This window comes from Ochlerotatus camptorhynchus, unplaced genomic scaffold, assembly GCF_037179485.1.
Source record: "Ochlerotatus camptorhynchus isolate MF236.1 unplaced genomic scaffold, CSIRO-AGI_Acam_v1.1 ptg000247l, whole genome shotgun sequence".
Classification (NCBI taxonomy): domain Eukaryota; kingdom Metazoa; phylum Arthropoda; class Insecta; order Diptera; family Culicidae; genus Ochlerotatus; species Ochlerotatus camptorhynchus.
The window spans coordinates 117,726-145,230 of NW_027040737.1; the positions used below are offsets into that span (position 1 = coordinate 117,726).

General features: G+C 37.2%; 1 protein-coding gene across 10 annotated transcripts in view; it reads right to left on the bottom strand.

Annotated features, from left to right (window-relative positions):
- LOC135704758 (uncharacterized) overlaps nt 1-27,505 on the bottom strand; it is a 220,012-nt gene that overhangs the window by 62,147 nt on the left and 130,360 nt on the right. For all 10 annotated transcript variants that reach the window (XR_010517806.1, XR_010517805.1, XM_065226255.1 and 7 more), the window contains one exon: nt 9,731-9,822. Coding sequence is in view for 8 of the 10 variants with exons in the window: in XM_065226255.1 (XP_065082327.1) it covers nt 9,731-9,822 (92 nt within the window). In the remaining 2 variants the exon portion in view is untranslated. The remainder of the gene's footprint in view (nt 1-9,730; nt 9,823-27,505) is intronic.

The following is a 27,505-nucleotide window of genomic DNA, read 5'->3' on the forward strand; positions in this document are numbered from 1 at the left end:
TACAAAGGCTGTTACGTCCTAATTCCAGCTCTATCTAGAATTATTGATGTCATAGCGCGTCATTTTGCAACGTCCACTATTAATTGAGTGGCAGTGAACCATTCAATTGATGTTTCCTATCCGGGTCATTCCGAAAAAATATTCCTGAGAAATTGACCAAAATCGATTTGAAAATTCTGTTCGGTTTCGCGGAAAAGTGCTATATTTTCACAAAAGACATGTTTAGTAAACAAAAATCTAAAAACAAATTAATCCACACCCAATTGGTAAACATTTCCGGGAAATTTGCTTTATGTTTCCGGTGGAAGTCGGAAGAAACTTTCGGGAGATATCGGGGGTGGTGAGTATGTAGGAAGAGGAAATTGATTTAAGTTGGATGGAACCTTCGCTAGGAGGTGAATCAGGGGGTAAGTCACTATACCACCTTGTGACTGTGCTGATTGTGTTCCTTGTGTGTTTTTGAGTGTCGTCGGAGGGAGTTTCTTCATGTCGACCGAGTTGCCAAAACATAAAACGAAAAATTATGCTTACTGGCAACCATAACATCCCTAGCGCTGAAAATGACAGATCTCTCTGCCACTCCTTCGCTGATGTTATTTAATAAACACAACCGGTGCGAGGAGGATTCGGGGCTGAACAAGCACAGTCCGCTGCACCGGATTTTGGAGTGGAACCGGAGAACGTCCATCAGCCAATATCACCGACTTGTTGTACATCTTCAGTGCCTCGTGGAGGAATCGGTTTCCATTGCCATTTACCTCAATACAGTTCAAAGAAACAGTCGTACGACCGGAAAGAGCTACTCAGGGAAAGCAAAGCCAAACGCGCTGATGAAATACTGAGACCTGTTCACCGTTAGAAAGTTTGACGACTGGAACAGCAGCAACCACTGGTAGCGGAGAATAATTCACTGTTCTATCTGAAGGGATTGAGTCTTTGAAGAAACTCGAATGGTGTGTGGATTGCGCTTTTTATTTGATTCAGATCAAAAGTGTATTGACCATTCTTGGATGTTTCTCTGAATTATGTTGCATTTAATAGAGCGTTTCTTCCAAATCTATTTACCAATCGAGGTCCGGTGCAATCTAACAAACCGACCGCCGTAGTTATCTCTCCTTTGGATTCAAAAACAACAACAATTTAATTGATCAACAAACGTGAACATTATTGGCAGTGGTTCCAGAATTGTTGAAACAAAATGCTTTTCATGTGGCGGAAGGGTGTTTGAAGTGTGTCGAAGTGTGTTTTTGCTGTGTTTAATACAAAGTGGCAGAGTGCCTTACCCTTTGAAGTGAATTCTAGCCGAAATCAGATACTGTTTTGGAGGAATTCGGATGAAACTTTCGGGGAAAGTTTAAAGGATCTTCCAAAGAAAGTCTGGAGGAACTTTTGGAAACAGTCGAAGGACACTTCCAAAAGAAGCCAGAAAGACTTTTTTTTTTATTTGGAGGGACTGTCCCAGAAGATGTTATAAAAATTGGCTACAACTTCCTCGGGCAATTACAGGGGAAGCCAGATGAACCTTGGAAGAATCTTCCAGTATGTGTTGGTATAAACCTTCGGGCAAGTTAGAAGAAACATCTAGGAGGAGCCAAAAGAATCTTCCGGAAGGACGTCAGAAGACATAAACTGTCTGGCGATACCAAGACGAAATTTCCAGGTGAAGTCAAAAAACATTTGACGGAAAACGAACTTTGCGAGAAATGCGAAAAATTCGCGCCAATATTTGAACTCATACAAATCTTTATAATGATAACATTTTCTTCAGTACATTTGGCTTCAATTTCATTAAAAAAGTTTAGTACGAACAAAGTTACAAATGTTTAATTTTCTTTGTATAAAAAATGACTGAATGTTGACATTAATACAAAGTTTGCTTGTTTTTCACCGTGCGTAAGTGTAAAGCAGCGGAGAAGAGAAGACAGACACACACTCAGAAATAACGAAAATTCAATGTGCAGCCAACGCTCCGACGGCTCCGACACAAAGAGCGCCACTCAGTGTAGGGTTGCAAATGGGAAACCTGGCATAATGACAATATTCTTCTTCGTTGTGCACTTCTTCATCTCCTATGTATGCAGTCGTGGTAAGCAAAGTCTGCAAAGAACTCAAAGAAGACATTAGTGCTTCTTGTATTATATTCGCTCCTTGCGCCGCACTGACTGTACCGCTCATTGTGTGGATTGCTTTCTCAAAGATTAGTTGGAAAAGAGTGTGCGAAGCAAATGGGAGAAACACACACTCATGCACAAAGTTGCTTTGCAACCGCTCTGAGGCGCTTTCCAGCCCTGCTGTCAATTTCTCATTTTACATTTGTTGTGGCTCTTAAAAAATAAGGATTATTGCCAAATGATAGAAGTTAAAACAGAAGGTGAAAAGACATTACGAGTGAACAGAAAATATTGATTATTAGTAAGTTGCCATTGCCTTTTTTCATTTAGTTCGTTTATTTGGAAGGCTCAATCGCGTTAGCTTTACGGAGCCGATAATTCATTGCTCATTGCTTTAACAAAATTCACTTATTTCTATGTCTAGTAGGAGTTGTGTCGAATACTCGAGGCTTACCCGATGTTAGAGGGGTACATTGTCGAATCATATCGGATATAATAGTATCATTTGCATTAGCATAGTATCAGTATCAGGGTTAAATTTGGTGGTTTCAAATTATGATTTTATTTCAAAGTTCAAATTATGAATGATTTTCAAACTGCTGGAATGAAGTGATCGGATATGTCAAGTATTATGTACTATACACAGCAAAAAAAAATGTAATATCGATCAATGTAATTCAAGCTGATGTATGAAATAACTATGCAATAGCAAAAAGCAGATACAATATTACATCAATGGATGTAATTTTGTTCGCAAAATCGATGGACATCGTACAACGTTATATTACACAACCGATGGATTGACCTAGTTGCAGTAGTTTGGATGTTATATTCAACATTTTTTTCTGTGTATGTGACCTAATACCAGCCACATAAAACAAATAAATCACATAAACATTACCCCCGTCACCACTGGCAAAAAGAGATGATCGCCGACTCGCTCATGTACCGACCTTGTGTTTGAAACAGTTCTATAGATTTTTACCGCAGTCAAGTTGTTATGTGAAGAATGGCATCCAGTCGTAGGTTTGGAATGTCTGTCACCGGATGGAATTCAACTTTTCAACTTTGAAATCTGTGTTAGGGACATCGCTTTTCACAGGCAATCGGTGATAATTGTAATTATCATAGCAACAGTTGCACATTCGTGCAATTTAAAATAGCGACATTTTGAAAAATTATTAGGTCTTAAATTTAACAGATGCGTAGGAATATTTCTGATCGATTGGTGATAAAATTATTGAAATTGGTACAGGGGCAGCTGAGTTATTAACGTACAAAATCTTTCATAATTTTGTTACATGTTCCATTTTTCGGTTTTCACAAAGTGTACCTCCATATAGAAATTACAGACGTAGTCCTACGTCAAAATAATAATTTTAAAATACAAGCATTAAATTTTTCTCATTAGGTATTTTCATTCGCATTTTGAATTTTATAGATCCACAGGGGATTAATCTTCAGTAACCAATAAATTAAAAAAAACAGAGGCATGAAATGTTTTTTTTATTTTCAAGAATCTGGAGTCAAATTCCATGAACAGTTTTAAAGGCTCGTTGAATTTTATTATAATTTCTACGGACCTCATTCAAAGGGAGTTCTGGAGGAAAAAATCTGAGGAATTTTAGATTTCATGTGAAGCCTGATAGTTTTGAGTAGAATTTTACGAAACCCTGAATTGAATTAAAGTAAATTTTTATGAAAACTCTTGGGAATTTCTGAGGAGCACAAATCGGGTGAACTTCAGATGTAAATTCCAATATCATTCTGAGGATAATTTCATAAAGTTTGTGCGAGAAAACGAATCCAGAGCACGAATCCAGAGCATAAGTTGACAATACTAAAAGGAGGATTCCAATTAAATCTGAGAACAACTCCAAAACATTTTCAAAGGAATTCGAAAAATAAATTCAGGAGAGTTAGCCAAACAAATAATGACAAGAAATCTAAGGAATTTGTGAGAAGAAATGCCAATGATTTCTTAGGAGACTTTCAATGTGAGTACAATTCCAAAGGAAGGAGTGAGATTCCAAATGAAATGAGTTCAATCAATATTCGAAGAATCTTTCCAAAGGGTACAAGATTATTGTGGAGAATTACAAGGTAATTTCGAGGAAAACTAAAGAAAATGAATTCGAAAGATAGCTTATTCGAAATTTTGAGGAATATGGAATTCTCCGTTGAATATGGAATGGACTATTCTGAGGTCTTCAACTACTTGAAAGTTCCCAAATGTTTCCTGAAGTTAATGAAACTGCCTTGAAGTTCTTTCGTAGTTTAAGAAACTAGCCTGATGCTCACAATACTTCTCATTAAATTCTTAAATTTCTCTGAACTTTATAGGACTTCCTAAAGTTTCCTCAATTTTTCTAACGATCATGGATCTCCTCTAACGGTTTAACAATTCGCTGAAGTTCTCTAAACTTCTTTAAAATTTATATGACTTCTGTAATGTTAACGGAACTGCTCTGAGGTTTTCTGTACTTTTCTGAAATTCTCAAAACTTCTCTAAAGTTTTTGCAGTTCTCATGAAGCTTGTTGTACTGCATTGAATTTAAATGTACCGTTTCAAAAATGTTTAAGCTTCAGTGAACTTCTGAAATTATGCGAAGACCTCAATTAATTTTTAACGTCTCTGAAGTTATCTGAAAATCTAGGAACTCCTTTCAATTTCCCACTAGTTTTCTGAAACTAATGGAAAACCCATGAAATTCCTCCAATTTTCGGGGCTTACTAAACTTATTTCAAATGCTCCCACATTTTGCTAATGTTCATAAAAATTCCTGAAGTTCGCGGATCTCCCCTTAAGCTCCATATATTTCAATAAAGTTTTCGAGATGTTTCTGAAGACCACTGTCCTTCTGTGAAGTTTCCGAAGTTGTTCTAAATTTCTGGAATTATTGTGTTCCTGCAATTTTTATGGAATCATATCTAAATAATTAATATAGTTCAATGATCTTCACTGAAGTTCTCAAGATTTTTCTGAAGTTCATGAAACTTCTCTCAAATTATCAACACTAATTTAAAACTTCTTCAATGATCTAGACTTTCCTAGTGTTATTAAAACAGCCTGAACGATTACTACATTTCTTTTAAGATCTCTAGACTGATCTGAATTTATCAGTATTTTGTGAGAACCCGGAACTTTGCTGAAATTTATTGATTTGCCTTCAAGTTTCGACAATTTTCCTGAAGTATTATAACCATTATAAACGCTCACTAAATTTCCCTGAACTTATTTATGCATACTTGAAATTTTCTAAATAATCCGGCAAATTTTCTTATATATGTATATATATTCATAATTCTCTGACCCTTCTGACGTTTTCGGATCAATCATAGAACTCTAGGGATATCCAATAGTTCCACGGAAGTCCTTGTAAGTCGCTACAAATTTGCTTAAGTTGTTGGGATTATTCTGAAGCTAGCTGATCGTCCTCGGAACTTCACAAAATATCATGAAACTATCATAAAATATATAAATTTATTAGAAGTTCTCTGGAATTCTTGAAGATATTGCTGCTTGCTAAAAGCTTTCGCATTTTGTTGTAATTAATGTAACTTTGTTGATGTTTTCTAATCAACTAAGTAAAATTATTTTTTTAAGTTTTTGAAATCTCCATGATATAACACCTTTAAAATACTGTCATGTTTTCCGGATGTTCATATGATTTTTATCAAGTTTCAGAAATTCTCTCGGAGCTTTGCTGAAGGCACTCAATTCTATTGAAGATCTCGATTCTGCTCGGAAATAAATGGAATTCCCGTAGACACCTTCTAATTTCTCTGAAATTCTCTGAACTTCTGTGAACTTCCTGAAATATTTCTGAAGTTTTCATAAATTCCCTGAAATTCTTGGAACATCTTAAAGGTTCTCGATTTCTTTTTCAGCACATCATGGAACTATCCTGAATTTTTCTAAATTTACGATTATAGATCTTTTAAACTGCTCCAAAAGTGTGGACTAAAGATACGGGAACTGCTCTTAAGATCTGAAATTCCCTAAAGATCTCTAAATATAGCTTTTCTGAGGTGTTTACAACTTCTTAAAAAAATCACAATACCCCTCAAGTTTTATATGTTTCTCAAGTTCGCTTGAAACCTAAAATTCTAGGAACTTCATAAAAGTTTTTGAAACTTTTCGGATGCTAAAAGAACCGCTCCAGTAAGTTCTATATATTTTCAGCGTATTCCCTTCCCTTATGTTCCCACAGTTTGTTTATGGAGCTTCAAGGAAATTTTTCGCATTTCCTTTTATTTCTCAGAACTCCAAAGTTTCTACAATTGTTTCGAAGTTAATGGGTCTGCTCTAATGTTTCATAAAGTTAATTACGAACTTGAAATAAATCATAATGTTTTTCCTTAATTCTGGCACTTTGAAAATTTTCAATATCTTGAACTTGTACATGGAATACGAAACCTCAAGATATTGAATATTACTTACTTACTTGGAAAACACAGGTAATTTTATTTAGAAAAAATAGTAGAACCCTGTACACAGAGAAAGACGATTAAACGTCACAAAGCAAATAATTTTCAATCTTGAAATAAATTCACACTAAAAAAGTTGAAAATATTAACTGATTACAAGAAAAAGTGACTTTAATGACTTGGACTTAAAAAAGGAGACTTTTTTGTGAACGCCTTGAAAAAAGTGACCAGCCCTGCTGTAACATTTTACCCTTTGGGTTAATTTTAACCAAATTTTGGGTGAGATGGCCTCAGTGTGTATTGATTACACTACGTGAGTTTCATTGTGAAATTTCTAGTAGTTATAAACATGGAGTCGAAGGAACAGCGCGCGCGAGGAAATGTTGCACACTCACCTTAACAACCCACATCTTTCGCACCGAGCCATCGGAAAGATGTTGGGAATCCAACAATCTACTGTTTCTCTTATCATAAAACGTTTCGGAGAATGTTTAACGGTTTAACTGTCGATCGGAAGGAAGTGAGTGCCACAAAAAACGTGTTCCATACTGCAATGAAGATCACAAGCGAGTGGTTGCTGCCCTCAAACGCAAAATCAACTATTCCGTTCGGGATGTCGCAAAAAAACTGCACCTGACAAAAAGAATAGGGCAGCTAGAACCAGTGCTGAGATTGGTCATTGTCATTGACAGACTTTTGCGCGATATTGACACAATTCAAGAACAACATGTGAAAAGGGCATACAAGCTTTTTGTAAACAAACCTTCTTATGCCCTTTTCTCGCCACCCATAGGACACCAACGCAAACCATTGTCATCAACGGGTAGGGAAAACTTTACCCTTCCCGATGATGTTGTTAGTTTGCGTGGGTGACCCTCGGTTGGCGAGAAAAGGGCCTACAAAGGTTTGTTTACAAAAAGCTTGTATGCCCTTTTCACATGTGGCTCTTGAATTGTTTTTCACATAGTCAATGATAGACTTGATCCTCAAAAAAATCTTTGTCAAAATCTCATTCATTTTTTCGTCAATGACAAAGACTCACCTGGTAACAGAAAGGGTAATTTCTTGCATTCTGAGTCACATTATTTTTATCCAAGCTGTTCAGGACGTAGATGCTTGTTCACTTTAATGGGTCCATGTAATTGTTTTCCTCAAGCCATTTAATTTCATTTTAAATTTAGCTAATAAACAAATCAGCACATGTTCGTCACTGACAAAAATGCCACTGACAATTGACATGGTTTGCCTTGACGATGAATGTTAGCTCAAACGAGTGACCAAAGCAAAATTTTGAATATCACCGTGTATTATCGAAATTGTGCAGCACTGGCTAGAACGCGGGCACGTAAGCTGTACGACGATGAAATATACGTAAAAGCGGACTACAAACAAATTCCGAAAGACAAGTTCGATGTTTCAGAGTTCCTCAGGAGACAGCAAGTGTCGAAGTTCCCCAAGAAATTCATGATTTGGCAGGCGATTTGTTCGTGTGGAAAACGGAGCAAGCCTTTCGTAACAACTCCTATCGTAAATGGCCAAGTCTATATGAATGAGTGCCTGAAGAACCGACTGCTTCCGTTTCTCAAATCACACAACGTTCCTATCAGTTTTTGGCTGGTTTTGGTCACTACTTCAAGGACGTTCTGGGGTCAATTTCGTGCCGAAGGATTTCAATTCCCCAAACACACCGGAGTTGCGGCCGATCGAAATATACCGGAGTATAATGAAGCACGAACTTCGTAAGCATCCTAAAGTTGTCACTGCGGAGCAGGAAATGTTGAAATCATGGCTGAAGCAGAAAATCAATTTTTGGTGTATTAGATGGTGTAGATTGCGTGGGTGTGTGGTCATTCGTGAGCAATCGACGTTCAAAGTAATTGTTTATGTTTCAAGTTAGGCCCTTCTGATTTGTCTCCCCTGTTTCCCCTGGAATGATCCTAAGAAGCACAAAATACCGAATGGTGACATAAAACTAAACGTTATTGACTAAATTCTGCTACATCAGCTCGGTGACTTATGAGTGGCCACACAGTTGCTGTTCCCAGATTAACCTGCGGTGAAAGCAGACTGTCGCCTATCATCCGAGTGGTACGTGTTTATGAATTTGCTGCTAGATATGTGCATATGAGAAAAAAAAAACAGCCAAAAAAATTATTTCGCAGCTGAATAAGCAATAACATACGTACATAAGCTAGACAGACAGACAGAAAGAACGAAACAGACAAGTGAGGCCAATGTACCGAACGAGAACGACAACGACGACGACGACGATGACGCCGGATTTGAACGGACAGACATTGAAAATATGTTTCCATTACTAGACGGCGGAATCCGGGTTCTGCAATAAATCTCGGTAGGATCAATTATGTTCCACAGTCCGTCAGTTAGTCTCTATGAGTGAGCAGACAAAAGAAAGGCGGATCGTTGAGTTGCGGGTGGGGATGAGAGGATTTTCCAACGCCAAAGGCCCGGCACAATGGCACGATCGTTTGCTTCATTTCAAGGATAAATTCCTTCGTCTGAGCCGGCGTCGTTGCAGCGTCAAGAAAATTTATGAATTGTACTTGAAATGGGTCGACGGACGGTGTTTTGACAGATGAAAGTGGTGTTATTTTTTTTTTAATTTTTGAGATTTCGTATGGGATTTTTGACAAGTAGCGGAAGTAGCATTCCGCCAATACAGTCAATTGGATAGTAGTTTAAGATGTTATTACAATTGTGCACGGAAGAAATGCGCAAGCTGTAAGAAATCACCGCATGTGCATGTTGGAGGCAAGCTTGCAAATGCTTATTTCACTCTTCGCGAGCGCTCAGCGATCATAAAATCGCTAATTGTGACCCTCTGAAAGCGAAATGGACAGATTTTATGGGCCATACACAAACTTTACATCCTCTTCTTGCAACTTTCAAATACAACGATCATTATAATATCTCAGTGTTTCATAATTTCGAAAAATAGTATTTTAGCTGAAATGAGCATTTGTAAGCTTGGTTGGCAGACTTTTCAATTGTAGTAAATTAGTAATCCTAATTAAGTTGATTTTCGCCTAATTAAGTTGAATAATCTTGCGATAGATTCGACAGATTTTGGATAGATTCGAAAGATTTTGGATAGCCTGGGAAAAGTTCCACTGTCCCACATATCGACTAGAGCAAATCCCATAGCAAACCCCAACCGGAATACTTACTGTGGTATGTAGGGAGCTTTCGTTGAATTTCTCAGGTGCCGCTGAAGCGTCGTATGAATGTTTGGCGGGATCAGTCTGTTGACGGGTTTGGACTGTAGATGAAAGAAGAATGAAAAATATCAGAAAAATGTTAAATCTCAATTAGTGAAATGTTTCCCCGCACCGCCGTCAGAATGCGCAGATTTGCTATTCTGCTGTACCGTAGAACCCCACTAGTTTGAAATGCTAAAATCGCAACTAATCGGCGCCCATTTAGGATTGGTTTAACTCTAAAAATGAGCCCAAAGGGCGTTGCGCACCAGAGTAGGAATACCGGTTAATCAAATGCTGAATGAGCGTCGTTTTATTGCGATTCGAACTACCGGAGTTCTACGGTATTCCCCTCGAGGGACTATGAATAGCAAAGCAATTCATACGCCACATGTACACGTGCTGACGACAGCGTCGACGAGGATGGGTTGTTTTGTTGGTTGGTCGTTTCCGCTTGTTGGTTGGATTTTTGTCTCACTTGAGTAATTGGCTAGCTGGCAGGCCCGGGTCGTGGGAGGTGAATTTTGACAGTCGTAGATGAAAATGAAAACGTGAAAACTAAAAAAAAAAAACGGTCATTCATAACATTTCCGTTTTTTTATGTTGTGACCGGTTGCCGGAGGCATGTGACTTATGATGATGATTATTTTTTTCATTTACGTAAAATAAGATGAATGGGAAATGATTGAAACGAGTTTAATGTCGAATTATAAAATTGAATGCTGTTCCAGGGTCGCCACTGGACTAAAGAATTTCCGTTTTTTTTTCCTGATTGACAAACATAGTTTTCCCAGTCACAAGCCTCTCTTATTTATTTATTTATTGATTTATTTATTCGTCAATCAATCAAATCGTAGACTACATATTAACATTAGGACTTATGTTCTATGACTTCGCAGGGTTCTGAAATATATTTTTAATTTTGTTGAGGGCATATTTAGGTCAATCATTTCACAATGATGATGATAAACAGTCATCATTTGATTTAGCGTAATTGGTCCGATGGCGATCTACTGCGAACAAGTGTCGATTGCGTAATTGTCGGGAAGGTGCATACAAACTTAATCTTGACAATAGATCAGCTGAGTCAATGCGTTGCGAAATGATATTGTTTAATAAAGAAATCTTTGCATAATCACGACGTTTTTTCAATGTTTGAATGTTGATCAACAAGCTACGTGCTTCATATGACGTGAGAGGAAAAGCCGTCCAACCTAACTTACGCAGTGCATATAATAAAAACAGCTTTTGGATTGACTCTATTCGTTCTTCAGGCTTTTTCATATAATGTGACCAAACAACGCTACAATATTCTAATATTGACCTCATATAAGCAACGTAAAGTGATTCCCCCCCCTCCCCTTCTAAACTGTCTACGTAGTTAATGAACAGCCCCTTAGGCTGTGAACCAATTGCCGAGTTAAATTTAACTCGTGGCTAAAAGTGACATTTCGAAAGTTATTTTCTATGTTCGAAACTCCCCGTGATGTCGATCGACCGGTTTTCGACCCACGGTTGTCAAAATTTAACTTCTTGTCTGTCAGAAATAACCATGCTCGGATAGCAGGGTTCATTCATAACTTTCCAGATGTCAAAATTTAACCAAAGTTTAAAAAAATCGCCAAATGGTTCAGAGCCTTATTTGAACGGGACCCAAGTCACCTTCAACCTCTGACTTGCTCCTGCTTACTGCAGGACCAAACGCAACGCCGTCCGAGGCGGTAATGAGCAAAAGCGTATAGTAGTAAATTTTACGTTTATTTGCTGGTTTTTTAAGTTTAAATATTTGGTTTTACATTTCAATTGGTTAGCCTTTGGCTCTTCAACTTTGTTCTAGTTTATTGGTTATTCTAATGTGATGATTGCATTTAGCGCTAATTGACAGGATACCCTTTGATACCTACTTGAGCACAGGAACCTACCAAACTACTTAAACTAGGTTGCCAAATCACGAATGATCTGGTGGTTTGATCGCAGACAGGCGACCCTGAACCTTTCCAGCGTGGAAGTTAGAGTGATGCAAAATTTGAAATTTTCGCTCCACAATACTTAAACGATTCCAAATCGGATCCTGACTCACCTCTCAAAATTTGAACCCATTTGGTGAGAAACTGAGATGGCACAAACCATTTGAAGTTTGTATGGGGATTACTATGGTAAAACCAAAATTTTTGTTCATGTCTATCTAATAATTCACCATATTGGTCTGCTTCAAAAGCAAACAACTGTAAATTTCCTGAAGACCACTTTTTGATTAAATGCAAGGATCGAAAGTTATCAATGGTTCAATGCGCTGATGTCTTATGATCATGCTCAATCAACTGCTCAGCAGGCAACATTGGTGTTTCTGGGGCGTTGAATAGGACACAAAAATCATGGCTACTATGTCACACTGCAAAATACAGTGTTGCCTACAGAGTAGCTGCTTGATCATGTCATAAGTTTACCAATCTCTTAAATAATTAATAACTTTTTCCTATCTCGATTTACATAGAAACGATCTTGGGCAAAGTTGTAGCTGAGAAAATTTTCTATAATAATGGCTATCGAACTGTTTCGCAGCTGAATATGGAAAAAGACTAGAAGGCAATGAACAAAAAGTTGAGATTTCTCATAGTAATTTACATGCAAACTTCAAATGTCTTGTGCGAAGTCTGTTTCTAACCAAATGAGTTGTAACTTAGGGAGACTAATCAGAACCCGATTTGAAACCATTTAAGCACTGTGGAGCGAAAAAGTCAAATTTTGCATCAGTCTAGTGGAAGTCTTTCGCTGGAAGTCGTCTTTTACTTGAGTGTTTGAAGACCGGCCAGGTGGTGAATCTCAGAATTACGAGTTCGCGGTTAAGGATCATTCTGAGGATCTTGTTTTGGATCCTCTGAAGCTTTAGGTGGTGGCACTTAGCACAACTCTCCCAGATTGGCATACCATACTCAATAGCCGGCAGAATGATCTGCTTGTGAACAGCAAGCTTATTCTTGAGGGACAGGGTGAACTTCCTGTTTATCAGAGGGTAGAGCGACCTGATCAAGATGTTACACTTGGTGGATGTCTTGTCCACATGGGATCGGAACTGCAATTTACTATCGAGGGTGAGACCAAGGTAGACTACTTCACTCGACCATTCAATGGGAATGCTATCAAGATGGACTTTGACGTTAGCAGCTGCATTGATACAAATCTTCCAGCTCTTGAAATAGTCGGACAGAACATCCAGGCTTAAGTGTAGTTTACTCGCCAGAGCACGAATTACTCGACCCTTATGATGATAGAGGTGTCATCTGCGAACATTGACAGGATACCACCACCCGGCAGGGGAGGAACGTCTGACGTGAAAATGTTGAATAGGATAGGTCCAAGCAGGCTACCCTGAGGGACCCCTGCATCAACGTTGAACGTATCAGAGGGGACATTGTTCATGTAGACCTGGAATGATCTGCCCGACAAGTAGTTTTTGATGATCTTCACGAGGTAGATCGGAAAGTTGTATCGATGCAGCTTGTACACTAGACCATCATGCCAGACATTGTCGATCGCCTTCTCGACGTCCAACAATGCCATGGCAGATGTATTGGAAACGGAATTGTTCCGCTTGATGATGTTAGTAACCCGTGCGAGTTAGTAACCCGTGCGAGTTAGTAACCCGAATTGCTCTTTGAGAAAGATATTATTTTCATTTGAAAACACCAGCAGACGGCTGAGTATCAACTTTTCGAATAGCTTCGAGATGGAGGACAAGAAGCTGATAGCTTTTGGCACTGGTAGGATCTTTGCCAGGCTTGTGTATTGGGATCACTTTGGCTAACTTCCAGCATGCAGGGAAGTAGCTAAGCTCCAAACATTTGTTGAAGATAACGTTAAGATAGTTGAAGAAGTCAATACTCAAGTTTTTAAACTCTAGGTTGACAACACCTTCCATACTCGCGGTCTTCATGTTTTTACTGCTTCTAACAGCTGCTATGAGCAAAAGCGCGACAGCAGCGCTGTTTTATATCTTTTCAGAACGATGTGCAACCAAGTGGTACTCGATTATGATGACTGGGTTTGGGAAAAACACTTATTTCATGAAAACAGTGATAAAATTATCATTTGTAAATTTTTCAAAAGTTTTATTATGGATAATTGGAAAACTATTTAGTTCCGCAGGTTTGTAATGTAATATCCTATCGATTGGCGTGTTTGGATTTTAATTTCATCTATAAATGACAAAGTTACAAGTGTTCAAAACCTAACACTATTTCACCTCACATATTTTTTTTATTTGCACCCCAGTATAGTCGACAAAGACGTAGTTCTCCGTCAAAAATCCACTCGAAAAATAGAGACAGAGGGTGGGTTGTGCTTACAGGGCAGGTCACTTTTTAGTAACTTGGTCACTATTTTCAAGTCAGTCACTTTTTTCATCAAAAAGTCACTAAAGTCACTATTCTTAAAAATTTAGTCTCTAAAGTCACTTTTTTACGACCTATGTTGAGAGTAAATAATTTGACTTTAAAACTCAGAGTAAAATCTGACAAGAAGAGTTACGAACATATGGAAACTTGTACTGTTCACGAAATCTAATATTTTATTTATTTGTATCTTGAAATAGTCATAAACCTATCATAAATTTTCAGAGATTTCTAAAAAAACTCTAAACCCAATAGTCTGGCTGTTTTACATTGAGATCTTAAAAGTTATCCAAGCCTACACTGCAACAAGGAGTTACGTAAAATTCACCTGAATAGGCACGTACATGTATATTTTCCATCATACTTTTCACGTAAATATCACGTGTTTTGCGGGAGAGATTACATTTGAGTGATTCACATAGAAATAAATTGATTTTGACGAAAATTTTATCGAACTTTCCGATAATCTTCAAATTGGCATCACTTTAAAGTCACGGGAATAAGCAAGTAGATGCTACTGGATTTTGTAGTAATAATAAGGTAATTGGTGATAGACCCAAGTAACAATTTTGGTTTTATGAGGGTTCTGTAGACCATGATTTACACTTGTAGCATGATTTAAAACCTCGATAAAACTTTCAATGTTACTTGGGCTATAGATATATATTTCGATTTATTTGAGTCAAATGATTGCATTCTAGATAAATTGAAATTCACTCATATTCTGCAATTTTATTTTTAATATATAAATGAGTGTAAATATAAGAAAAAAATTAAAACTTACATTTGAAAAAATGAAGAAGTCTGGGAATTACAACTCGTCGAACAACGACGAATGCGCACTTTCATCCATCGCCATTTTTTAATTACGAATACGACGAGAAAATTTTCTATGAAATCACGAAAAACTTAAGTGAATTTCACTTAACCAACACCAGCATGACATGTGGACTGGACCCATGAATCCAGTAGAATTCATTACCATGTCATTGAAGTCCTATTTTGTAGAGGTTACCTGAATTTGCATGTAAAAATTTCCTTTTATAGTTGGTTCAATGTATCATGTCCAAACATGATCTAGGAAAATTTTCAAGCTCTCAACATTTGTTCAAAGGCCAGAAATTTGAATAATCTTTGACCCCCGGTAGCTTTAGTATCTGTCCAAACATCGAGAAAAAAAAATCATGTCACAGATCTTTGCGTTCCTTTTTACGTCCATTAAATTGTATAGTATTTTTTCCATACTAATATTCTGGTAATACAACAACAAAAAAAATCCAAGTCCAGGTCTTAGATTTTTTTTAAACTTTAAAATGTATTCCTAATTTTCTAATTTTTCACGATCGAGATTTTAAGTCCTAGGCGCATTCAATTTTGTTTTATGTCCATGATCATTCCATCTGGAAAAATTTTCCTCATGCCATAATAATGAGATTTTTCTCAAACTGCGATCTAGAAAAGTTGTCCCAGAATTATGATTATTTTTCTATGTTTAAGGTGTTGGAATGGAGCAAAGTTAACAGACAACCAGTTCGTTATAGCGACTACAAAGAAGAGAAGGATCTTTTATTAATATACTCATGGCTAACTTAGCTCTATGTACATTTAATTCTAGGCTGCAGATCTTCATGCTGCTAAATGCATCGCTTCATATATATCCAATATCTTAAAAAATTGCTGTCTAAAATCGGTATTTTGAACATTTTGCTCTGTGCCTCTATTTCGCGATCTAATATCAAATTCGTAAACTGCAGAGTGAGGAATTGGAGGTTAGAATTGGAACGTGCTCTTGCTTATTCAATTCATACTTATTTAAATTTAAATGTTCTAAAATCCCCCTATTGTTGTTCGGCCGATTTTCGAGAAGGTGTTTGTCAAAACTAATTCCTTATCTGTGATACATAAGCCTAGTGTAATAGCAGGGTTATTTGCTAATTTTCCATCTGTCAAATTTAAGTGACCTTAGTATTCACGGTCAATGAGAACGACCCAGATTTTAGTTTAGTTTATTCATAATCGTCAAAAGTGCAAGAACTCAGCGATGAGTAAAATACATGAACTAGCCTTCGGCTAAAAATCTCTTAAATAAAGAATTAAAAAAAGTGATGGGATGAGGCCATGAAGAACTAAATTTGCCTCATGAGAAGAATTCCAAGAAACCCTTAGAATTGAATTCAAAATAAATTTCAATGAAATATCTTTGGAATTTCTGAGGAGCACAAACTCTTGTGAACATCACCGGGTAATGCCAAGGGCATTCTGAGCATAATTTCATAAAGTTTGTGGGAAAAAATGAATCCGGAGCACATGTCCTAGGAAATTTTTCTGAAAATACTACAAGGAGTATTACAATTAAACGTGAGAATAACTCCAACACATCTTCAAAGGAATCCGGAAAATAAATTCAGGAGAATTTGCCAAACAAATAATGAGAAGAAATCTAAGGAATTTGTGAGGAGAAATGCCAATGAATTGTTAGGAGACTTCCAATGTGAGTGGAATTCCAACGGAAGGAGTGAGATTCAAAAGGAAATCTGAAATGAATTCAATGTATACTCGGAGAATCTTTCCAAAGAGTTTCTAACTGTGGAGAATTTCAAGGTAATTCCGAGGAAAACTAAAAGAACATTTAACTCTGAGGATAGCTTCATCGAGATTTTGAGGAATATTTCAATGGAAATCTCCGTTGAATATGGAATATTGAATGAACTATTTTCAGGTCTTCAGAACCACTTTAAAGTTCTCAAATTTTTCCTGAAATTAATGAAACTGCCTTGAAGTTCTTTTGTAGTTTGAGAAACTAGCATGATGCTCACAATACTTCTCCTTAAATTCTAAACTTTATAGGACTTCCTAAAGTTTCCTCAATTTTTCTAACCAGCATGGATCTCCTTTAAAAAATTTAACAATTCACTGAAGTTCTCTAAACTTCTTTAAAATTTATCTGACTTCTCTAATGTTGACGGAACTTCTCTGAGGTTCTCTGTTTTTTTTTTTCTGAAATTCTCAAAACTTCTCTACCGGTTTTGCACTTCTCATGAAGCGTGTTGTACTGCGCTGAACTTAATTGAATCGTCCTAAAAATGTTTAAGCTTCAGTGAACTTCTGAACTTATGCGAAGACCTTAAATAACTTTTTAACGTCTCTGAAGTTATCTGAAAATCTGCTTCCCCACTAATTTTCTGAAACTAATGGAACTGACCTCCCCCTGAAATTCCTCCAATTTTTGGAGCTTGCTAAACTTCTTTCAAATGCTCCCGCATTTTGCTAATGTTCATACAATTTCCTGAAGTTTGCGGATCTCTTCTTAAGCTCCATAGATTTCTATGAAGTAATGTTTCTGAAAACCACTGTCCTTCTGTGAAGTTTCCGAAGTTTTTCTAAATTTCTGGAACTTATATGCTCCCGCAATTTTCATAGAATTAGAATGAAATAATTAATATAGTTAGAATAGAATAGAATTAGAACGAAATAATTAATATAGTTCTATGATTTTCACTGAAGTTCTCAAGATTTTTCTGAAATTCATAAAAGGTCCCTTAAATTATCGACGCTATTTTAAAACTTCTTCAATAGCCTAGAATTTCCTGGTATTTAAACGATTACTGAATTTCTTCAAAGCTCTCTAGACAGCCCTGAATTTATCAGTATTTTTTAAGAACCTGAAACTTTACTGAAATTAATTAATTTGCCTTGAAGTTTCAACAATTTTCCTTAAGTATTATAACCATTATAAACACTCACTAATTTTCCCTGAACTTATCTATGCTTACCTTAAGTTCTCTAAAATTGTTTAATAATCCAGCAAATTTTCTGATATATATTCATAATTTCCTGACGCTTCTGACGTTTTCGGATGAATCATCGAATTCTTGGAATACTTTTTTATTAATGGAACTTCGTTGATGTTCTCTAATCAAGCTAAGCTCTTGAAATCTCCATGATATAACACTCTTAAAATACTCTCACGTTTTCCGGAGCTTTGATGCAGTTTCCGGAAATTCACTGAGTTTCTCGAAACTTCTTTAAGGTTTCTGCAATTTCCTTGAAATTATTTGAACTGTCTTTTGATTCTCTGACTTGTGTTGATGTTCTCGAAGCTTCCATGCAGCTCTTAGTTCTATTGAAGATCTCGGTTCTCCTCGGAAATAAATGGAATTTCCGCAAACACCTTTAAATTTCCCTGAAATTCTCTGGGCTTCTGTGAAGTTTCTGAAATATTTATGAAGTTTTCATAAATTCTCTGAAGGTGTCTGTACTTCCCTGAAATTGGCGGAACATCTTAAAGGTTCTCGATTTGTTTTTCAGCACATCATGGAACTATCCTGAATTTAACTAAATTTACGATTATAGATCTTTAAACTGCTCCAAAATTCTGGACTAAAGCTACGAGAACTGCTCTTAAGATTTGAAATTTCCCAAAGATCTCTAGATCTAGCTATTTTGAGGTGCTTAGAACTTCTTAAATATTTGCACAATACCCTTCAAGTTTTCTATATTTCTCAAGTTCGCTTGACACCTGTGAAGTTCTCTGAAATTCTAGGAACTTCATAAAAGTTCCTGAAAAGTCTCGGATGCTAAAAGAACCGCTTTGAGGTTCTTAAAGCTTCCAGTAACTTCCCCATATTTTCAGCGTGTTAACTTCCCTTATATTCCTGCAGTTTGTTTATGGAACTCCACAGAAATTCTCAGCATTTACTTTCATTCCTCAGAACTTCTCCAAAGTTCCTACAATTGTTGTAAAGTTAATGGGACTGCATTGAAGATCTCTAATCTTTCATAAAGTTAATTACGAACTTGAAATAAATCATTTATTTTTTAACTTAATTCTGGCACTTTGAATATTTTCAATATCTTGAACTTGTACATGGAATACGAAACTTCAAGACATTGAATATTTTTAGATCTTGGACTTACTCGGAAACTCGGAAAAATGAGCAGACATAGAGAAAGACGATTAACCGTCACAACGCAAAGAATTATCAGTCTTGAAATTAGTGACTTATTACAAGAAAAAGTGACTTGGCCTTAAGAAAGGAGACTTTTTAGTGACTGACTTGAAAAAAGTGACCAAGTCACTAAAAAGCTATTTATGTTTAGAGAACTCCTAAAAAAATTTCCTAGGAAATTCCGAGTAGCATTCAAAGGAATTTAAGGGACCACTCCAAGGAAATTCTGAGCGGAATTAAGTTGGAATTCCGAAGAAAATTGCAAGAGTATTTTAGCAGAATACTTAGGAAATACTGAGGAGAGGTTTTTTCAGGAGAATACTTTAGGGAATTCTTAGGTAATACTGCGAGAATTGTGAAGAATTGATAGCGAATTTCAGGGAGAATCAAATAGCTTTCTATAGGGAGTATTATGCAGCAAATTGTATTGGGAATACTAGAGAGAGATCCAAGAGGAAATTTTGAGACTATTCTAAGGAATTATTGGAAAATGCTGAAGAAACCATGAATAGGGAAAATGGATGTAATGTCGGCCTAAATATCACTAATTTGGGCTTATACATAAATTTAGCAATCGACTAAATTTTCAATACCGACCAAAAATATCCATTACTACCGTCTCAATGACGCGATCATGTAGATTAAATTTGATAAATAGCTGATTTTTAGCGATGGGCCCAATCTTAGATCCTTAGGCCAACATTATAGCCATTTTCCCTATCTAGATAGTTCAAACATTAAAAAAATTTCGCGTTCACAGAAAAAAAAAACAAGATGTAGGATTTGAATAAAAAATTCAAATTCTGCGAATTCAATTTTTGTTAATAATATAACTCGTGCTTAGAAAAGTTCTCTTGATTCTGGATTATGAAAAATCTTCAAGATTAGGAAAGTGTTTTTTTTTAATTCAAGACTTATGAAATGTGAGTTTTCAGATTTCTGATCACGCCTTCCATCGGAAGGCAAGTGAAGCCGTTGGTCCCCGGTCCATGAGTTGATGGGTCGATAGGTAGGGTCCAGGGAGATATGGGAGCATTGGTACTCAGTATGGAAAACAAGATTGACGCAAAACAAATCAAGGAATAAAAAAAAACGAGTATTCAATTTGATGTTCTGCTGAGGCAATGAAAATAAAATTAAAACAACATATTTATCAAATTTGTTAATCACATAAACTGAAATAAAATTATAACTTCAGTTTGATGTTGATATCGAAATTTGATTTCGATTTGCTGTCACTTTGATGCCGGACTTTGCTCGGGTAGTAAGCAATTCAACCGAACTTCATTTAAACTTTAATCAACACAAAATCAGAATCCATCAGTCACCTAATTTGTGAATTTATTCGTTTCAAATTAGTCGAATCTAGCCAAACTAAAAAAAAATACCACATAAATTACCTCGTCGCCGCTTCAACCACCCACGTGTGGTCCTTCTCAAATTCAAACAAACCCACCGAACCGAAGCAAAATAACTCTTCCATCTACCTGGCACTGAATAACTGATTCATCGTGATGTTGATGATGTTACAATAATCTCTCTATCCATGTAGCGATGATAATCATGATGATGATGGCACTCATCAGAGACCCGGAGACAATAATCGGAGTGACGACGATCGTTTGGTATTACTTAGCCACAACGACTGACCGTCACGCTCGCGAACGTGAATCCAGCCGTCCGATTTGCCACGATCATGATGGTATGTTGCTGTCAATTCCGTCTCACAAAAAAAAAACAGACACCCACCTACGCGTGACGATGTGACGGTTTTGGATCATGGAACCGGAAGAAAGGCCAGCGGGGGTGGAAGGGACACGATTTACGCGTGACGGACCGCGGCAGACGCTACATTTATCAGCGTAAATTATTTTTTTATCCATGGAAATGTGTAGGTATAAGAAGCGCAAAAAAAAAGTGATGATCCTCCTCTACACAAACGCGACACGCTCGGACGGAACACGAAATTTGTCATCCACTAGCTAGTAGGCAGTCAGTGGGATAGAAAATCGCATTTTTGTCACACTCGTCTATGAATGAATGCCGCTGGTGGTGGTGCGGTGGAGGGAAGGTGGCTGAGCAAATCTTTGCAAAAACTTACATCCGGCCCCAGCGTGGTTGGGATTCTGTGCGGAAATATTCGTCTCTTTCGGGAAGGATGTTGGTTTATTACTTTCAATTAAGGTGTACAGCTGAGCCGAGTCTTATGTAAATCATGTTTGGTGTCGTAAAGCTGAAGAACATCGAGAAGCGGAGGCATGATGTTGCTACTAGACTAGGTGTTGTTTAATGCGTCTTTAACAAATAGAGGTTGTGGGTGTTGATTCAATATACCTACTCCTAGGGCTGCTAGACGAGCAGTCTTGCAATGTTCTACATACTGTTGTCCAAATTAAGTGTGGCAGTAAAGATTAACCTTCATCACTTACACGGCTAATGAGAGTAACTCAGTAACTGAGTCGAATTCAACTCTAAATTGCAAAAAGTGGGGTTACTCAGTGAGTGAGTAAAAGTGTTCTCACTTTTGCAGAAAAAACTGATTGAATATGAGGATAATCAAACAAAATTTTACTCAGTCTAGGAGTATACTGATAGACTGAGAGAAATATTTCTCGATTTTCCATACATTCAAGAAGCTGTTCCTGGAAAATCTAGAAAAAATTTACGCATTCACTGAGTAACCAAATTTTTTGACTCAATTTTGAGTTACTCCCATCGGCCATGTCCTGTTATTGGCTTGTTTTTCATTATGATTTAATGAAATTCGAGTTCAGATGCAGTCTTTTAGCTTGGCCTTTGCCTGATGCGAGTGAATGACCGGGATTGGAGATGAAAGGGCCAGCCAAGCAAAAATGGTTGGGTGGTTAGAATCGACTGGAGGGAAATATTCACGGAATGATGGTCATTCATGTCCGTTTGACGGTGGTTATCGTGCAGGGCCCGTGTGCCTTATGCAGAATGTATACATTCTGTGTATGTTGGAAGAGGTCCGGGCCATTTGCTGCCATATTTGAATCAAGTGAATGAAAAGATGGTGCACTTTGAATTCCAGGGCTGTTACAACATGCGCAGATTTCGCGATTTCCGCGGATTTGTCACGGATTTGAACTTTCAATCGCGAAAATCGCGGAAACATTAAATGATGTCGTGAAAATCGCGAAGGGACTGATGTGCTGTCACAAAAATTGTGGAATTCATTTTAACCGTTCCGGCCCGGATTATTTTGCGGTTATCAATTTTGTTGTTCAAACCAAACACCCTGCAAATAATCGAGAAATGATCTCAATTCCATAAGTCACAGTAGTTGTCAAATCATAAACGAATCGTATGTATGCGAGTAATTGCCATGTATACCGGATATTTTAGGTTCTCCAAATCGTCCTGGAGTTCAGTTGATTTGTTCTACCATATCAACCAAGACTGCAATAATGTCTGTAGTATCGAATTATGGCCTAACAGATTCAAAGTGTCTATGTGGATTGTACCCGACCTATTGCTACGTATACAAGATTTTATAGGATCTAAAATCATTCTGGAGATCAGATTATTTTTCTATTAGATCACCCAAGACTTATTCAATATCTGTAGTATAGAAATATGCCCAAACAAATTTGCAGTGTCTATGTGAATCATGCCAACCTATTTCCGTGTATGCCAAATGTTCTAGGATTTCCAAATCGTTATTTCGATACTGCAGATATTATCCTAGTCTTTGTTGATCTAGTAAAACAAATCATCTAAACTGTAGGACGATTTGGAGAACCTAGATCATCTGGTAGGGGAAACAGCCCTATTGTTGCGGTATGTTAGCAGCGTTTGAAGCCTATTGTTGTGTATGGAGGTTAGACTGATGCAAAATTTGAAAATTTTGCTCCACAGTGCTCTAACGATTCCAAATTGGATCCTGATTGGCCTCCCAATATTTGAACTCATTTAGTAAGAAAATGATTTCGCACAAGCCATTTGAAGTTTATATGGAAATTACTATGGGGAAACCATAATTCCGCTTCATATATATCTCATAATTCACCAGTTCACCATTCAGAAAATGATAGCTGCGCTTGTTGAAAATTTTCTCAGCTACAACTTTGTTGAAGACCACTTTTCGATCAAATGTAAGCAACAGAAGTTATTAATGATTCAAGTCACTGATGTCTTTTGATTATGCTCCATCAACTGTTAAGCAGGCAACACTGGTGTTTCTGACGCGAATAATAGAGGACAAAAATCATGGCTACTATGTCACACTGCAGAATACAGTGTTGCCCACAGTACAGTTGCTTAATCGTGCCATAAGATTATGAATCTCTTAAATTATGAATAACTATTTAGTTTGACGCTTGGCTGATAATCGATCTTGTGCAAAGTTGGAGCTGATAAAATTTCCCATAAGAATAATAATAGAACATGTAAACAGTATAATATGGAAAAAGGCTACAAGACAATGAACAAATAGTTTGGTTGTCCCATAGTAATTTCCATATGAACTTCAAACGGTTTGTTCCAAGCCAGTTTCTTATCAAATGAGTTTAAACTTTCAGAGGCTAATTAGGACCCGATTTGGAACCGTTTGAGCACTGTGGAGCGAAAATTTCAAATTTTGCATCAGTCTAACCTCAATACACAACAATAGACTTCCAACGCTGCTAACGGACCGCAACAATAGGGCTGTTTGCCCTACACGTGGAAATAATTAAACATTATCCATATAGACACTATGAATCTGTTTGGACATATTTCGATACTACAGACTTTATCCCAGTCATGGTTGATCTAGTAAGATAAATCATCTGAACTCCAGAACGATTTGGAGAACTTAAAACATCTGGTATACATGACAATAGTTCATGCATGATCCACATAGACACTGTGCATCTGTCTGGAAATATTTCGATACTAAAGATATTGTCCCAATCTCGGTTGGATCTGGATTACTCGGAATTAGATCATGCATGGTCCACATAGACACATTGAATCTGATTGGACAAACAAAAATTTGGGATGCAGGCGGGCGTTCTTACCCCATCTTACTCTAATAAACCATTAATACTAGCTAGTAAAAGCCTAGTCTTTCTGCCAATGGCAACAAAGATGACTGATTCAAGCGGCAACTCGTGGTGACTATTTTGCTGACCACATTCCAGTAATTTCCAGAAATAATGCCTAACCCCACAAGTTCTATTTATTCTCATTGGGATCATCGCCTTAATTGTTTGTGTAAGAGATCTCACAAGCCCCAGATTTATGCAAACAAATTAAAGTCCCAAAATCGTGAAGATTTGTATAACCCTTAGTTACTCTTGCACCGAAATTAATATGGTAATTCAGACGGGGCTGGGTCATTTCGCCGAAGGACATTAAGCCGAATGGGTCATTTTGCCGAATTTTAATCATGAATCAATATACAATTAAAATTAATTTGTAACGCATTTAAATAGTACATATTCGCATGTAAAGCAACCCTTTTGGTCATGTTTAAAAGAAGGAATCGTTCCTCTAAACTGAAAATATTGATTATTTAGAAAATAACGAAATCAGTACAACTTAAAAAAAACTGTTCATGAAGGAAACATTTCTAAAAATGTAATACATTGATTGTTTAAAAAATTATGAAATCAGTACAACTCGAGAGAATTGCTCATGTTAACAGAAGGAAGCATTCCTTTAAATCAAAATGTCTAGTATTTGAAAATTTCAGAAATCAGTTCAGCATCGAACCTTCTTAATCTTTTTCGAGATTGATTTCAAAATTTACTGAGCTTTGAGAAAAGTTCAAAACCATAGAAAATATTGGTAAGCGTGATTGCCTCTCACCCTAAAGGGCCTGGGTTCAATTCCAGTCGGCGCGTCGGGATTTTCTGAGGCATAAAATCTTTGATCACGCCTTCTTTTGGGGAGGGAAATAAAGCCGTTGGCCCCGATCGATGAGTTGATGGATCGATATGTAGGGTCCATGTGTGGGAACTGCCTCCCTGGCGTCGGTAGCATTGGTACTCAGTACAGAAAACAAGATCGACGGAAAAAATTCAAGGAGAAATAGGTCTTAGGATTTTCTCTTGCATTACCTCCAAATTTTCTCCATAATACTTTAGGAACTCTTGCCAGAAAGCTTTAAATTCTCTCTACAATTATCTTTTATTTTTGAACTATTCTCGCAAGAACTTGCTTTTTTCCATGATTCCTCTGGAATATTCCTCAAAATTCCTTTAGTATACCCTTCAGAATAATCAGGTAATTCTCCTCAGAATTTTCCTAGGAATTATATTCAGAACATACAAACATGTCAACACAATGACTGTAACCGACGATTTTGACGAATGGAGACTCTTCCAGGCAAACCAACAGCAGCATCTGATAGAGGAAGTTTACTAGAATCTGATGCTGGCGTTAGTTTGCGTCGATGTGTTTACATGTTTACATGTGGCTCATTGGCCCTTTTCACATGGTTTCCTAGAATCGAAGGCAACAAATCAAGAAGACTGGCAACTCTTCCATTTTCTCATACGAACGCTATGAGACAGGTACAATCGCGTCATCTGCCGCTCAAAGGTAAATGCTTCGAACGAATTTGAGAGCAAAGATTACATCCTCAGACGAAGGGTTTGTGTATTTGCTCATTTTTCTATGCGTTGCTTCCACCTTCACTCAAGCGCAGCGCCATTGTATCTGTCGCTTGGATTCTGGCAAAGTTGCCAGTCTTCTTGATTTGTTTTCTTCGCTAGAATTCTCATATAAATTCCCCAGCGTTCCCTTAGTATTCTTCCAAAAATTCGCTTGGAATGCTCCACAAAGATTAAGTGAAATTTTCTTGAAAATTTATTATGAAATAATTCACTAGTTCTCCAACATTCTTCTACCGTAAAATTATCCCAAATATACCCTTGAAATGCTCCCAAAAGTTCATTGATATTATTTTTATAAATTATCCTCACAATCTGAATTATCATCAGATTCAAAAGCCCTTTGTGTTGTTATCATAGCTCAACAGCTCTCACCTCAGCAGGCCTGGGTTCAATCCCAGTCGGCGCCGCCGGGATGTTCTGAGGCATAACATCGCTGATCACGTCTTCCTTCGAAAGGGAAGTAATGCCGTTCGTCCCCGGTTCATGAGTTGATGGGTCGATAGGTAGGGTCCAGGTGTGGGAGCTGCCTCCCTGGCGTCGGTAGCATTGGTGCTCAGTACGGAAAACAAGATCGACATAAAACAAATCAAGGAAAAAATAACAGCAATTATTGTCAGGATGCTTTTGAGATTTTTCTTAGAATTCTCTTGGAAATCCTGCTAGATTTCTTTGAAATACTCATCAGAATTTCTTAGTAATTAACTCCAGAATTATTTTCAGAATGATATTTGACTTCTTCTCAAAATTTCGTTAGGGTTATGCAGGATTGTGGAAGAAGACCTTTACTCCATTAATAAATGAACTAAGTAAAGGAGAGTGCGTTTAACTAGTAGGGGTAAGAGGGGCATATTGAACATTAAACAAATGGATTGGTGGTAAGATCAATATCATAATACATAATAAACTTACTACCAGTTGATTTGTTTCTAGCAGCTTGAGATCCAGAGACAAAGTGCGGGATGCTCACTATGCCCCTTCTTCCCCTACTGTCGCATCAATGGCCCTTCGCTCAATTTAAACTTCAATTAAATTTTCACACTGCCGTATCAACCTACACGGTAAGAAAACAGTACCCAACGGAAAGTTCACTTTTACCTACTTTTGACTAGTTTGTCTCCTTTTCTCCTTCTAATGTTGTCAAAAACGGAGGAGCAAAACCACCCAACAGGGGTAGTAAAGTGTGGGAACCCAACGTTGAGTATAATCATATTTACCTACTGTTGGGTACAACTAACTTACTTTTGGTTAAAAAGCCAGTGGAAAATTCCATACGAGCTGCACACAAGTAAATGAAAATTACTTTGACCCGCTTTACCTACTTTTGGGTTCCTGCACTATAGTGCCGAGATGAGTGAAAAAAACGTAATTTTGGGTACTTTTTTCTAACCGTGTATCCTGTTCAGAATGTTCTCTAGCTAATAAGTTATCGTTCTAAAGCTTCATGTAGATATTAGTATAGCATTTCCAACCAACTCTGAAAATCGTAAACTTCGTGTATTGGGTGTCCCAGAAAGTACAAGCATAGTTTATTATTGGAATAAAGCAAAGTTATGTTAATGAACTCAAATTTGTATTTCATATATATGTTCTCTTTCAATTGGGTGAAAATAATCCACAGTTTCTTTAATCGTATTCCAAGGAGCGTACTTTTGATCTGACGCTGAGCTCCAGCACAGATTCCTTGGCGAAAATTTTGGCCACTTTTGTCCAGTCTTATTCAAATTCTTCAACTGAATTAGCTGCATTAAAGTTTTTCCATAGATATCCCTTGAAAAGGGCCCA